Raw genomic sequence first — 14,719 nt, forward strand, 5'->3', positions numbered from 1 at the left:
TTAAAGCATGACTTCAGGGGCAATAGAGATGGTTCTTTAAAAATAATTTATTATTACTTTTTTTAATGTGGATTGGTGTTTTTCCTGCAGGCATACCTGTGTGAGGGTGTCAGAGCCCCAAAACAGGAGTTACAGACAGTTGTGGTTGCCATGTTGGGTGCTGGGGATTGAACCCAGATCCTCTGTAAGAACTCTTAACTGCTGAGCCACCTCTCAAGCTCCCAGAAACCTCTTTTTACTTACATTTTTTTGTTTTTTGGTTTTTCGAGAAAAGTTTTAGGGCCTGTCCTGGACTCACTCTGTAGACCTGGATGGCCTTGAACTCACAGAGACCCTCCTGCCTCCAGAGTGCTGGGATTAAAGGTATATGCCACCACCGCTTGGTTTACTTACATATTTTTATTCTGAAGTCTTGAAAAATACATGAAAAAATTGGCTATTTTTCTTTTAAGAATAAAATGTATAGCCAGGACAAGTTACTTTGCAGTCACGGAGACATTCACAAAATGATTCACTGAGCCACACCCCACTCAGGTCAGCAAGACCTGAGTCTAAGTTTCTCATGAAGGTAAGAGTTACAAAGATACAGTGCTAAGAACTTACCGTTGCTTTGTCTAGAACTTTCACGGAATCCTCGTCAGCGACTTTGTGTTTCCGAAGGGCTTCTTCCAGGGTCCAGAGAGGCAGGTTCTCCCACTTCCCAAACACCACAAGGTCGATGTCACTGCATTGTAGTGACATGCATGAGGAGGGTCAGAAGCATCGAGCCGTCCGCATTTTAGCTGATAATCACGTTTACCAACTTCAAGTTGGTGCAGTGAGAACCTGTTCCCTTTCTGCCTCAGAAGATAATGTGCTGATGGCAATGGATTTCAAAAGGAAGCAGAGGGAGGGAAGTGGAGGTGCTGATTTTAGCAACCTTACCCTCTCAGCTATTTCACAGAACTCAGGCCTCCAAACATGGGTAATGTTGGCAGAAACAAAACTTCAAACATAATAGTATCGGTGCATGTTTTTTCCCCCATAAAACTTTCTGGTGTTAAACTTAAGGTATGTTGTCTCAATGCTCCCAATGCATCAATACATACACACACACACACACACACACACACACACACACATACACACACACACACACCCAATCTCATTACTTTTGTGCCTTTTCCATATTTAAATTATGATAACCGTTCTAACTATATATATGTGTATGTTAATTTAATTATTTTGAGATAGGGTCTCACCATGTAACTCTGGCTGGCCTGATACATGCTACATAGACCAGGTTGACCTCTACTCTCAGAAGATCCACCTACTTGTTTCTGTCTCCCAAATGCTGGGATTAAGGGTACCACCACACCTGGCCATAACTTTTGTAAGAACTAATATTTTAGGTTTTGTTAACTCTTAGAGCCTAAATAATGAAGTATAATATTTTTTGGATTTTAGAAACCAAAGACAGCCCTGGGAAGAACAGATATGGCTAGGATGGATCCAACCACTGCAACACTATAACATACTTTAAGTTGAGGGAAGGCAGAAGGCAGACTATACAGCCACAGGGATACGGGAGTGGTGGTGTAGCCTATGTATTAAACAAGCCTTAATTAGAAGGTTTAAGATGGAGTCAGGGTTCTAAGATGAATTCTGTGGTGGGATGCTGAGATCAAAGCAGGCTGAGTTCACTTAAAAAAGAAAATCTCTCCCACCTCATAGCACATAGGAACTAGACGTTCATCCTGACACCTATTAGCCAGGCTAAGTGATAGGTTAAATAAGTACCTGTCTGCAGGGCTATCTATATATAAACTAAGGAACTAACTGATTTCACTGCTACATGCTTCCTGTAAATCTCAGCCTAAACAAATGACTGGAAGTAATATTCTACTGTAAAGAAACTCTGATGAATTTTGTTCCCTAAATAGTCCCCATTTTGTCAGGCATGGTGGCATATATTATTAACACTCAGGAGGCCAGCCTAGCCTACATAGCAAGCTCCAGAATAGCTAGGACTACATAAAAAGACCCTGTCTCCAAAATAAAACAATAAACAAACCCATTTCTACTCAAACACATTCAAAAGACAAAGTGTACAGAAATCCATTCAAAGCTTCATACAAATACTAACCTAGTTGGTAAATACAGGCCAGTTTTAAAACTTCCAAATATCTGGACCTGGAACACGAAAGAAGAAAAAAAGAAAAATCACATTAAGGTGCTGATAAAGAAATTAATGTTCTTTCTGCCCTCTACTGTTAGTTTTTAGAACTGCAGGAGCTACCCCCTCCATACACACACCCAATCTAGGCTTTCCTAGTGACTCACAGGCAGGCAGCCATTCAGAACATGGCATATAATATAAATTAGAGACCTTGAGGTCATCAAGATGGTTCAGCAGGTAACAATGCTCACTATGCAAGCCTGATCCCCAGAACCCATGTAAAGGTAGAAAATCAACTCTACAAAATTGTCCTTTGACCTCCACATGTGTGCCTAAACACACACACACACTTGTGTGTGTGTACGTACACAATATTTAGTAATAATAAAAATAATAAAAAACTTAAAATAGAGAAGCTTCAAAAGTAATGTTCCAGAGCCTCGTATTCCCTTACAAAACAAGGAAGGCCACAATCCTTAATTAATTTATTCTCTCTGCAGGAGTCCTCCCATGAATTCATAATGCTTCAGTTGCTGGCAATGTGCTGGTATGCAGGCCAGTGTAAGAGAATACCAGGAGCAGTTTCTGCAAGATCCTGACATCAACTGAGAAAAAAACTCCACCTCAGCCCAGAAAGCACAATGGGACCCAGCCAATTTTACATGTGTAAGTCCAGGGAAGGAAAAATGTTAAAACATTCTGGGTTTTTGTTTTTGTTTTTTTAAAGAACCTGGGAACCTAACATTGCATTCGTATTTGTTTGAACACAATTGCCTACCTTAAAAAGATGCAGATTAAAAGATCAGAACATCTTAACCTGGGGCAAATCATTCCTTGCTGTAGGTAGGGACTGTGTGGTTCGCTGCACATTTAGTAACTTCCTTATTTACCCACTAGATGTCAGCAGTGCTTGCCAAATCATGCCAGTCAGCGCCATCACAATGTTTATGCCCCAGGGAACACAACCAACGGGAGAGAAGCAATCCTAGCAGTCAACAGCAGCTGCTCAGTGAGACACCCTCCCCTTTATTCTTTACCTACAGCATCACATTTGAATCTCTTTTGCCAAATGGAAAAACTGTCCCTGGCTTCTCCAGCGTCACCTGAAGCTGGCCAGGGGAAGAGGCACACAGTCACCTGCACCTGCCGGGGCAGTCAACTTCAGGTAGCAAAGAAACGCCTTTGGTTCTAGGCAAATGTTTATGCCGACAGGAGGGAATCAAACAAAACAGGGCCATGACAGCTCTCATTCAAGAAGAACTACTGTCATCAGGCTCACATTAACCACCTAATTGAGCCTATCTTTTAGTGGGTGCTACTCAGAACTCAGGAAAAACTAAGGGGAAGATATGAGTGAAAGAAAGCAAGCACCAAACCCCAAAGTCTAATGACTCCAGGAAACTGCTGGCCTTTAAAATGTAATCTGACCAAAACTAGGTGTGGCACATGTCTGGGAAGCAGAAATAGGCTATTCTATGAGTTCAAGGTCAATCAGGGGTAGAACACAGTGAGACCTTGTTACAAAGTAGAATACAATAAGGTAGACTAGCTCTACAAAAGCACTTACACTGTGGGTGAGGTCTTATGTGATCTGATTCTGTGGCGGGGCTTTGCCTGAAGCCCCAGGTCCCAGGACAAGTACTCACGTCAGCACTGGGCCAGAGCTCCTTAATCACACTCTCGATCCTGCTCACCACCTCCATCCGCATCTTCTCCTCCTCGGGCCTGGGAGACATGTACTCATAAAAGTCACTGATTTCTTCATGCAGACTGGAAGAAAAGCAGAAAGTAAATGTGAGCAGGCCAATCCAGTAGGAAGCCAGCTTCCTGAAGAATATTAACAGCAGGAAGGGAAGCCCTGAGGTCAGCCTACACAGGCAGTTTCCTGACCACCTCAGCCCTCCACAAGGAGAGGAACAGTATGACTTCCATGGCATTTGTTTAACGAATCGAGTGTCAAATGAACCAGCTGGTAGTGAATAACAGGAGTGCCTTAAGAAGAGCCAGCAGACAAGGACTCTGAGGAGCTGCAGGCTTCTAGAGACCGCAGTGTGCAAGGCATGAAATCAAATGCACCTCACAGCAAGTAGACAGCACATCTGGAAGGAAATACAGAGGTGCATTTGAAGGGGGAAGGCAGCTCTGAATAATGAACAATTTGAATGGCAAACTAAGAAGTGCTGGCTGGTCTCAGGAATGGCTCAGTGGTCATGTTCATTAGGCAGGGTTCATCCCCAAGATCCACAAGTAAAAAGAAAGGAAGACAAAGGGGAGGAACAGAAAAGAAAGAAGAAATGGAAGAAATAGGAAGAGAGAAAGGGAAGGGAAATTAAATTCAGGCTTCCTTCTGGGGCAACTGGGAGGGTTGGGGAGACCCTGACTGCAACATGCAATATTTAAAAAGATCAAACTACAACTGTATCAGAGATGGACAGTGGGGCAAGGCCTAAGCAGATGCATCACTAAGGATGGTGGTAGGACTGGAACTCCAGGAAGAGTGGACATGTACAGACTGGCTGGGCCTTGTGGGGTAGGCAGAGGTGAGAGCTGGGGGTGAAGAAAGTACTGGACAAGACAAAGGGACAAAGTAGGCTGGTTGGCAGAACTGAACCCATGCTGTGCAGCAGAGGGCATGAAAGCAGCACTCCTTGCTTCCAACTCCCTGAGACCTTGGAGAGTTACACTGGAGGAAGAAGTGGGGAGAGACTCAAGAGAGGCACTCATGAGCTGGAGTTGGCCAAGGGCCTGCAATTAGAAAGACCACTGGCTCCAGAGCAGGAAGATAGAAACTCAAGTAAACCAAAATTGGCTTTCAGAAAAGAAAAAAATGCCCCACCTTTCGCTGGCCACAGCTTTTACCTCATCAACATTAATGACTTCATGATGACATGAAAATGTGACCAAGTGAACAATCAACTTAGTTTTCAAAATAAAAAACCAAAAATAAGACAAAAACCCACCACCACCAACAAAACTATGTCAAAAAATGAGTTCTAGCTCAGGCTTTGCCCAAGAGCAGTTATGTCTTCTGAACATGTGGCTCTGGTTCCCGATGCTCCCCAGCCCATGTGTTGTTCATCATATGAAGGACAGACTGCCAAGCAGGAGCCAGAAGGAATGATAAACATGATCACATGCTGCCTGTCTGCCACATAATACTGAGTAATGTCTTGATTTTAAAAGTCCCAAGGCAGGTGGATCTCTGTAAGTTTGAGGTCAGCCAAAAAAACTACATAGTGAAAATCCGTCTCATAAAATAAAACAGATTAAGGGCATTTGCCACCCAGACAGACAATTTGAAGTCCTGAGTTTAAATTCTAGGATTCACATGGTAGAGAAGACTGACTTCTGCAAGCTGTAATCTGGCTTACAAAGGTGTACCATGGCACGCACACAACTGTAATAAGACCGTAAATCTCCCAGCTCTGAGAGAATCCAGAAAGCTATCCAAAGGAGCCTGGTGCTCCTCGGTTTGTTTCTGGAGGCCTTTGAACCTTCTTTCAGGTTTACAGGTTTCTGTAGGTTATGTCTACCACTTACAGACAACAGAAGAAAGGAAAGCTTGCATTACTTCTCTACACAGGCCTGCCAGCAAACATGAAGTTCTCAGCTCACTTCACAGTCTGCTGCAGAATACTAGCATCCTACCCAATGTGGGGAGAAAGGCTCCCTTACACATTTTCTAATTCAAATGCAAGCAAAACACTGAGTCTACCTGCCGGTTCAGTTCTAAGTCAGAAGTCACCAGCCAAAAGGAAGTCCGTTCTCTCAATACTTTTGAATGTGTACACCAAGCTATAGGATAAACAGGACTTGTCAAATCGAGCCTTACCCTGAGCCATCTCTATCCAAGAACACAGAAAAAACTCATCAAAGCAGGTTTTGTAAGGCTACCGGTCTGTCTGCAATGATGCACAACAGACAACTTTCAGACAGGGACCACGGGTCCCCGTCACTACACATGAAATAAACTATAGACAATCACAAGACAAATGTCCCACAAAAGGGGTTTCTGAACATAGTGAAAAGGTAGAGAAGATTCCAAAATTTGCCTTCAGTGCTGGGATTCTGGGCTTTCTGCCAGCACAGATTAACTTGAAGGGAAGTTATTCAGGGTTCTACAAGTTTTGAGACAGGATTTCCCTCTGGGCTAGGCTGCAGTTTACCGGGGTTTTTTGCCTAGCATGTGATAGGCAAAGGCCTGGATTGGATCCCCAGCACTACAAAAGAAAAAACTATACAAGTACTTAATATTCCATGAATTATTTTCTCCCTTCTACTCCTATTAGTTACTCTATTTATTTAACTCTTTAAATTACTATAAGAATCCAGAGCCCTATGCATGTTAGGCAAGAGCTCTAACACTGAGCTACATTCCTTGCCACAGGGTCTTGTTATGCAGCTCAGGCAGGCGTTGAACTTGATATCCAGGCAAGCTACTACCTGGGTGACCTGTATTCTGACATTATTTATCCAGGGACAGCAACAGAGCCTCTACCACCAGAGGCCCCAGCCTAATTGTAAACCCCAGGCTGTTGACTGTAAACTAGGGATCCTGTGTCCACTTCCTTAGAGTGGTGTGCTAGATCTGCTCTGAGAACTCAAAACCACACTTACTAGATTATCTTTAAAACTGCTTTAAAGGATAAATGGCCAGAAGCAGAGATGCACAGGATGGTCTGGAGACTCCTGAACTCCCCAGCTTCTGAGCCAGTGCAGTTGAGATATGCACCCTCCTGGCTCTTGCTCACCTTCTGGGGAAAGCCCATGTGCTCTGTCTGCAAGCTCTGCAGCTCTGCAAGCTCTGCCAGACCCAGGCCTTTTGAGGGGCGGGAAGCTTCATTCTGCAGGCATGATCAACCTGAAGTCCAGGTGGCAGGGTAGAACATGAAGGCTTGATTCTCTTGTGGTACCCTGGGTTTTGCAGTGAGTATCCTCACTGTGATGCTACCCAAGGGGTGCCCCCCATCAGCCAGTCATCAATGTACAAAAAAAGTACGTAATACTTTGTCATCCATTTGGATAACAGCATTTTCCTTCTAAAAGTTAGAGTAGGTGAAAAATCACATTCCTTTTAGAAGGACACAGAATATGCAAACACTGAAATAAAATACAGTATGATACAAACACCACCCAGGCTTCTTAATAAAAGAACCTCATGTTACATGAAAGCATCGGCCAGATCTACCCAAGAACTATTAGTAAGTAGGCTGAGTGAAGTCTTAGGCATACACTTTTGAAAAGGATACATGGAAAAAGCACATACACTGCGGGTGGAGTATGAATTATCACAGCATTTCAAAGGTTCTTATCAGTCCCAGCCTCTTTACTCCTATGTTCCAGAAACAGTCCACAGGGTTAAGGGTATGGGTGCGAGTGATTTAACAGTCATAAGATGTGTTGTCTCTCTACAGTTCCCAGGTTATACGTGTATACACGTATGTACATATGCTTCTCTTGGATATGTGTGCATTTCCTTGTTCATACAAGATCTGTAATCTACTATTAATAAATAAATTTAGGCAGTAACTTCAAAGAGCAGGGATTTACTTTTATAAATATATTATATATAAATATATAAATATTATACATTTTTATGACCAATTTTTCAAAATGTACATGTTCATGGCATTGTATGTTTTAAAACCAAATCTTTGTATAAGGAAATATCAGAAAAAAAATAACACAGAAAAAAATCAAATTATTTTGATCAAAAGGTTATACATGTGTAACTAGAGAGCCCGAGCAATTGTAGAAGGGATTCTGTGGTCAGATGGTGGGCAGCATAGCCACCAGGGGGTAAATAGGACTCCAACTCCAGGCCTCAGTGACCGCACATTGGTACAGACACCTCTGATTAAGAAGTTGTGGTCAGCCTCATGCATGTTCAATGCAAGTCTGCTGGTGCTGTTTCTACAGACTCAAACTTGAGACCAAGTTCCAAAATGACCACAATTACTGGTGGTATTTTCTTTCCTCCAAGATGGAACTGACAGTTGATGTTATGGACTTACAACTTTCTATACCATTTCGTTTTTCTCAAATATACCAATACACTAAGAGAACTGCGCAATCGAGCCCTACAAAAATCAGAGCAATGTGAGTGACTTTAGCAGGCTCCAGAATTCATGGTAGAAATAGAAACATATTTAACCAGCTATGGAATTCAAGCTATCAGCTAGATACCTCTGCCAGGCCGTCACCTCAAATGCCACAGCACCAGAACCAAAACTCTCCTATTACTCCCAGTCCCAGCTGTCCCAGAACTTTCTTCTCCAGTCACCTTTTATCTGCTTCCAGAGCCCACCTTTCTCTACATCCTGATCTGATGGTATTTTACATGTCCAGCCTAGGTCCCACCTGTAGAATGAGCACAGCAAGAATGCTGGGCAACTTCTGACTGTATCACTGTGATAAATAAGACTTAACCTGTTACAAAGTATAAAGCAAACCCTCAGGAAATAAGCTATTACTCTTAAAAGAAACCTTCCAAAGACAATTCAGTACAGGTGTAGTTTAATGTGTTTACAGGTCTAATCCCAGTCAGCACAACCTCTGTTTTTTTTTTTTTTCATTTTATTTTATCATTTTATGTGTATGGGTATTTTTGCCTGCATGTCTGTGTACTACATACATACAGCATACTCAGAGATCAGAAGAGGGCATCTCTGCTCTCTGGGGACAAGTTATTGATGGCTGTGAGCCACCATGCAGATGCTGGAGAACACAGGTCTTCTGGAAGAGCGGCCAATGCTCTTAACCACTGAGCTACTGCTCTAGCTCCCATAATCTTTGTTTTTAAATTTGTTTATCTCAAAGGTTGGGATGAAGGGGGTAAAAAAAAACATGAAACAAGAAAAATATTTAAGAGAATGAAAAAAGAAAATATTAAAGAGAATGAGAAAGTCACAGGCCAGGAGTGATGGTGCATGCTTTTAATCCCACCAGAGGTCAGCAGTTCTCTATAAATTCTAGATTTACACAGTGAGACTCTGTCTTAAATAGGTAAATAGACAAACACAGTTAAAGAACAGACATGCTCAAAAGCATATATAATCCAGCAATCCAAGGAGCTAAAAACATGCTCACAGAAGCCTACACCAGGACATTCTGAGCAAGCTTTTCAAGGATGCCCATGCCTGGAAACAGTTCACATCTTTCAGCAGGTAACTATACAGTCTAGTACATCCATACAAAGGATGTATTACACAGCAGTGGAAAGAAGCGAGCTATCAAGCCAGGGACCAGTCTGCTGGCTGCTGGTGAAAGAAGCCAAAATGAAGGCTGTATAATGTATGATTCCAACTCTAAGACATCTTGGGAAAAGTCAAACTAAAGACCGGAAAAGGACTGATGGCTGCCAAGGGTTGAAAGACAGAGCAAAGACTTCTTTGGGCAATGAAAACAATGATACTAGAATAGTGAATCCATCAGTTCCATAGAATGTAAAAAGTTCCCAGCAAATACTGATACATATCACAGGCCACTTGCTACCCAGATTCACTAACTGAACAAATGTGCTGTTCTGGCGATGGATGCCATGATAGGGATTTAGAAGGGGCATGCCAGGGTTATACAGGAAACTTTTGTATTTTCCAATCAATTTTACTATGAACTTTGCAAAGATAAATATAAATTTTACAGAAAAAAATTTAAACCATATTCTCTTCCAATTCTTCTTTTCTTTAACACTCACTTGGGATTATTGTGAAAGACAGGGAAAAACAATAGTGTACTCCATTCATGGATCCTTCCAAGACCCCAGCAGATACCTGAAACCATGAACAGGCGCATAAGTTTTATCCTAGATCCATATACCCATGATAAATCAATTCATAAATGAGTTTTGTGAATATAGTGCCTCCCCCCTCTTCTCTCTCTATAAATTTCTTTCCTCAGCTGGGCATGGTGGTATGCCCTACAATCTCAAAACTCAGGAGACAGAGGAATCTTGAGTTTAAGGTAAGCCAGGAGACAGTTCTTTTTGTTTTGTTTTTAAACAATTTGTTTTTATTTTATGTGTGTTGGTGTTTTGCCCGTAAGGGGGTCACATCCCCTGGAACTGGAGTTACAAACAGTTGTGATCCACCACGTGGGTGCTGGAAAACCCCAGTCCTCTGAAAGTGCAACCAGCCATCTCTCCAGCCTTTTTTTTTTTTTGATTTCTTTGTGTAGCTCTCTTACTCACAAGGTCTGCCTGCCTCTGCTTCCCAAGTGCAGGCTCCTCAATTCCCTCAGCTCCCAGAATAGAAAACAAAATCTGTCATGCTTTTTATTTTTTTACTTTATGTCTTCCCCTCAGCGTCATTCCTTTATATTCTGTGACCATTTCTAAGTAAAATAAATGGTTATTTAGGGCTGCCCTAAGAGTCTGTAACCCTAACATTTGAGATGGCAGCTAAATGGTTATCTCTAAGTAGTAAGCACAGTATGGACATACTCAACAAAGGCATGGTCCAAGTCCTGCCCAGAGAGAGAAATTTAACATGTTATCACAGGAATGTACAATTAAAAGCTTAGTAAATGTTTTCATCTTGGCAGCTTATAGGAGACAAAAGCTCAGAAAAGGGAAAAAAATTATCATCTTTTTTCCTAGATAAGTGTCTAGTGTCCCATACTGAGTACTCCCCCTTTTTCTCAGCTACTGAGCATATACTGTTCCTTCTACAGTACACAATGGACTGTCCCCTACTTCCCTACTAAACTCTTTAGGGAGACAGTTCTATTTCCAACTGGCCAATACGATACTGACAAGACTATACAATAAAGTCTGCTGGAGGGATAGTCATAGACGGTCCATTAGTGAAACATTCCTTGGCTGTGGCAGAGATAAACCAACAACCAGCTGGGCGGTGGTGGCGCAGGCACGCCTTTAATCCCAGGAGAAACCGTGTCTGGGGGGTGGGGGGAGAACTATCAACAAAACAAAGACCAAGAAAGGCAGGGCACCCGAACTGCCTTTGGGTTCACTGAGGCAAGAATCATCCAAAGCTCGCCATACAGGTGAGCTTGTTTTTGTCAGTTTCTTTCCCTATATCGGAGTAACTTGACTCACACACAAAACCTCAAATTTATACACTCATTCACATTCATTTATGGTTAATCTTGGATTCTTTCCAGTCTATGGCTGTATATTTCATACTCTAGGGCTCAAATTATCCTTTAAAGTTCTTGAATAAATTGGGGCTTGGAGACTGACTCAGTCACTAACAGTACTTGTTGCTCTTGTAGAGAACGAACGTTCAATGCCAGTGCCACATGCTAATTCCAGTTCCAGGAAATGAAATGTCTATCTTCTAAGCTCTGTGGGCATCAGGCACTCAACATGGTACATATGTGCATGCAGGCAAACACTCATACACATAAAAGTAATTATATATATTATTTGTCATCTACTGCAAAGGTATTTTAATTTTAATTACATTTACTTGGAGGAAGTTGTAGTAGCCAGTTCTTTTCTACCATGTGGTCCCAGGGACAAGACAGGACTCCAGAAACAAGTTTCTTAACCTGCTGAGCTTAACCAGCCTTGCTGCAGACTTTCCTCACATTTCCAACTTCACTTCTAATCACATGTGATGAGTGAACATGCAGAAAAGCTGTGAACTTTACACACATCTTTTATACCCTCCAAAAGGAATTTCACAAATGAACTACAGTAACCTACTACATTATATCAAATTTTTCTTTCATATTCTCAATCAGATAGCCTCCTTTTTTAGTAAGTTTTTTGAGACAGGGTTTCTCTGTGTAGCCCCGGCTGTTCTGTCATTCACTCTGTAGACCAGGCTACCCTCAAACTCAGAGATCTACCTGCCGCTGCTTCTGGAGGCATGTACTGCCACTGCCCAACTCAGACAGCATTAACACAAAAATGGCAAACAAAATAAAAACATATCTGATACTTTAAATTTAACAACCAAATAACAGATGGATGACATTTTTTTCTAAATATACACAATGCTGTCTGCTGTGCCTATATTCCACACACACACTATATGAAATGATACTCTTGGCACCCTCACAAAAACAGCCAGAGTCATTCTAACCTGAAGTAGGTTTGGATCTTTAAGACCCATGGGCAAAGGAAAAGATTCATTTCCCTAGACAGCTGCTAGACCTTGCTCATGTTTTAAATGCTTATAAATAATGGCACTATTTGGAGTGGGCCTACCTACTAGGGCAGGCTTTTGTAGGTCCTGGTCCCCACTCTGTCTCTGCTTCCTGATCCTCCGTAATATACAGAACCCCATCATGTACCCCCACTGACAGAACTCTGCCATGCCTTCTCCTGTGGACTGTAAATCCAAACAAACTTTTCCTCTATAGTTGTTTCTGTTAGGTTCTGGGGGTCACAACAATGAAAAAATAACAGTGTACTAACTGTGGGAGGGGTAGCTATATTTAATTTAATCTAGTTTTTATTTTTTAGAGATTGGTTTTATGTAGCCTAGTGTCTTAGTTACTCTTCTATTGCTGTGAAGAGACACTATGACCAAGGCAACATACAGAAGAAAAAATTTTTTAGGAGCTTGCTTATAGTTTCAGAGAGTGAAGCCATGTTCATCATGGAGGCAAGCAAGTAGGCAGATAGGCAATGCAGGCAGGTAGGCATGGCACTGGAGCAGTAATTGAGAGCTTACATTTTATTGTCAAGATGAAGGGAGAGAGAAACTTCAAAGCCCATGCCAGTGACACACCTCCTAAAATATCCACCAACTGGGAACCAAACATTCAAACCTATGAGCCTAGAGGCTATTCCCATTCAAACTACAAGACCCAGCTTCCAAGTACTGGGAATACAAGCATGTGCCACCGCACTTGGCTTTATTATAAAAATTCTGCAACACTAAAACTGAAAAGACATCCCATAATAATGGCCTTATTAAGTCTCATTAGTCGAAAAAATATAAATATTGCAGACTTCTTTATATGCTAAAATTTTTACTAATGATAAAAATTATGCTAAATAGTTAGGGATAGATATACCCCCTACAATTCTATAAGGTGGGACTATCAGGTCAAGTTCACCTTCAGCTACATGGTGAGTTCAAGATCAGCCTAACTATCCTATCATAAACAAAAACCCTGTGTGACTATCCTAACTTAAAACCAACCACTATCATCCATAGTAGCTTAGGGATTTAAATTTGGGCTCTGTATTGGTCTATTTTTATTACATCATTCTCTCCATCCACCATTTAGCTTCTCTTCTACTTCAATACAGTCACTAACGTAAAAGAAACTCACAGAAGAATCAAACCCTCAATTCTAATGCTGGTTCTGAGAGTAACATGGGCTCTCACCTATTCTCTGGTTCATGTACCCACAATACTATTAATATTAGGAAGACTCTGCAAAATCAATTTTCCCCTTTTTTATTAAGAACTTTTAAAATACAATCTTCTCATTTTACATAACTATCCCTGTTCTCACTCCCTCCCCTCCTCTCACCCCACTGTACCCCTTACCACTCATCCTTTCCTCAGAAAGGGTAAGGCTTCCCATGGGGAATCAACAAACTCTGATATTTCACTTCCAGGCAAGACCAAGGCCCTGTCCCCTGTATCTAGTCTGATCTTTAGAGATTTCCTCGTAGCAACACAACTATTAGGTTTCTTTGGGCACCTGAGCCTGAAAGGCCTTTGGTCTCAAACTGACAGCTACATCATTGATTCCTGATGCGGGAGATTTGAAATAACCAAAAATAGTCCTTTTAGAATAAATCACTTTTAATAAAAGGAGGAAGAGGGACACTTATAAAGCCAAGACTCCAGCGAAGCAGAGGGTCAAGCGGGGAAAAAACAGGGCGGCTATCCCCAACCCGGTTCTTTTTAAAGGTACCTCTCTCCCCTGGGGCAGCCATGCCCCTGAACGCAGGGATTGGGCCAACTGCTCCAACAGATTCCCAAGTCTGAGACCTCTGGAAAAAGACTAAAGAGTTACAGATTATTGTCATCCCAGCACCTCCAGCTTCCAGGCAGCCTACTGTGGGGTTTCTCCACCTCCACAATCTTATAAGCTAAACTTCCTAATAAATGACTGGTCTGTCTGTCTGTATTCTATTGGTTCTGCCTCTGTGGAAACCCTACTACAGATCTGGTACTGAGAGGGGTATTGCTGCTATAACTCTGCACAGCTGCTGAAACACTTCTGGGTAAAAGGGCAAGGGTTGGCAGAAACTAGAGACACTAGCTAGAAAATGCTTCAGCTGCTGTGAGCCAGCACTAAGAACAATTCTCATGGGGGCTTAGAAAACAAGAGCACCAAGCAGCTCCATATCTGACACCAGCCCTTTGACTCTGGACTTCTCAGCTCCAGAACTAAATGAAAGAAACATCTGTTCTTTGCAAATAACCCTGTCTCTAGTGTTCTGTTACAGCATAAACAAGACACTACCTTCCTTCATTTTCAGTCCTACGCCTACTGCCTGTCACTCCATATACTTCCAAGTCCTGATGTGACTACCAGACCTCAGCCCTAAAGATCTTACTGGGCTCACTCAGGCACAGGGTAGGATAGTATATCACAAAGACAGGCTCACCAAAACAGCAATCGTTT

General features: G+C 42.0%; 1 protein-coding gene across 2 annotated transcripts in view; it reads right to left on the minus strand.

The window, feature by feature from the left end:
- Tent4b (terminal nucleotidyltransferase 4B) overlaps positions 1–14,719 on the minus strand; it is a 44,900-nt gene that overhangs the window by 13,151 nt on the left and 17,030 nt on the right. For both annotated transcript variants that reach the window (XM_038312937.1, XM_038312936.1), the window contains exons 2-4: positions 3,805–3,928; positions 2,126–2,172; positions 604–724 (exon numbers count right to left, since the gene is read on the minus strand). In XM_038312937.1, coding sequence (XP_038168865.1) covers positions 604–724; positions 2,126–2,172; positions 3,805–3,928 — 292 coding nt within the window. The remainder of the gene's footprint in view (positions 1–603; positions 725–2,125; positions 2,173–3,804; positions 3,929–14,719) is intronic.

This window comes from Arvicola amphibius, chromosome 15, assembly GCF_903992535.2.
Source record: "Arvicola amphibius chromosome 15, mArvAmp1.2, whole genome shotgun sequence".
Lineage (NCBI taxonomy): Eukaryota > Metazoa > Chordata > Mammalia > Rodentia > Cricetidae > Arvicola > Arvicola amphibius.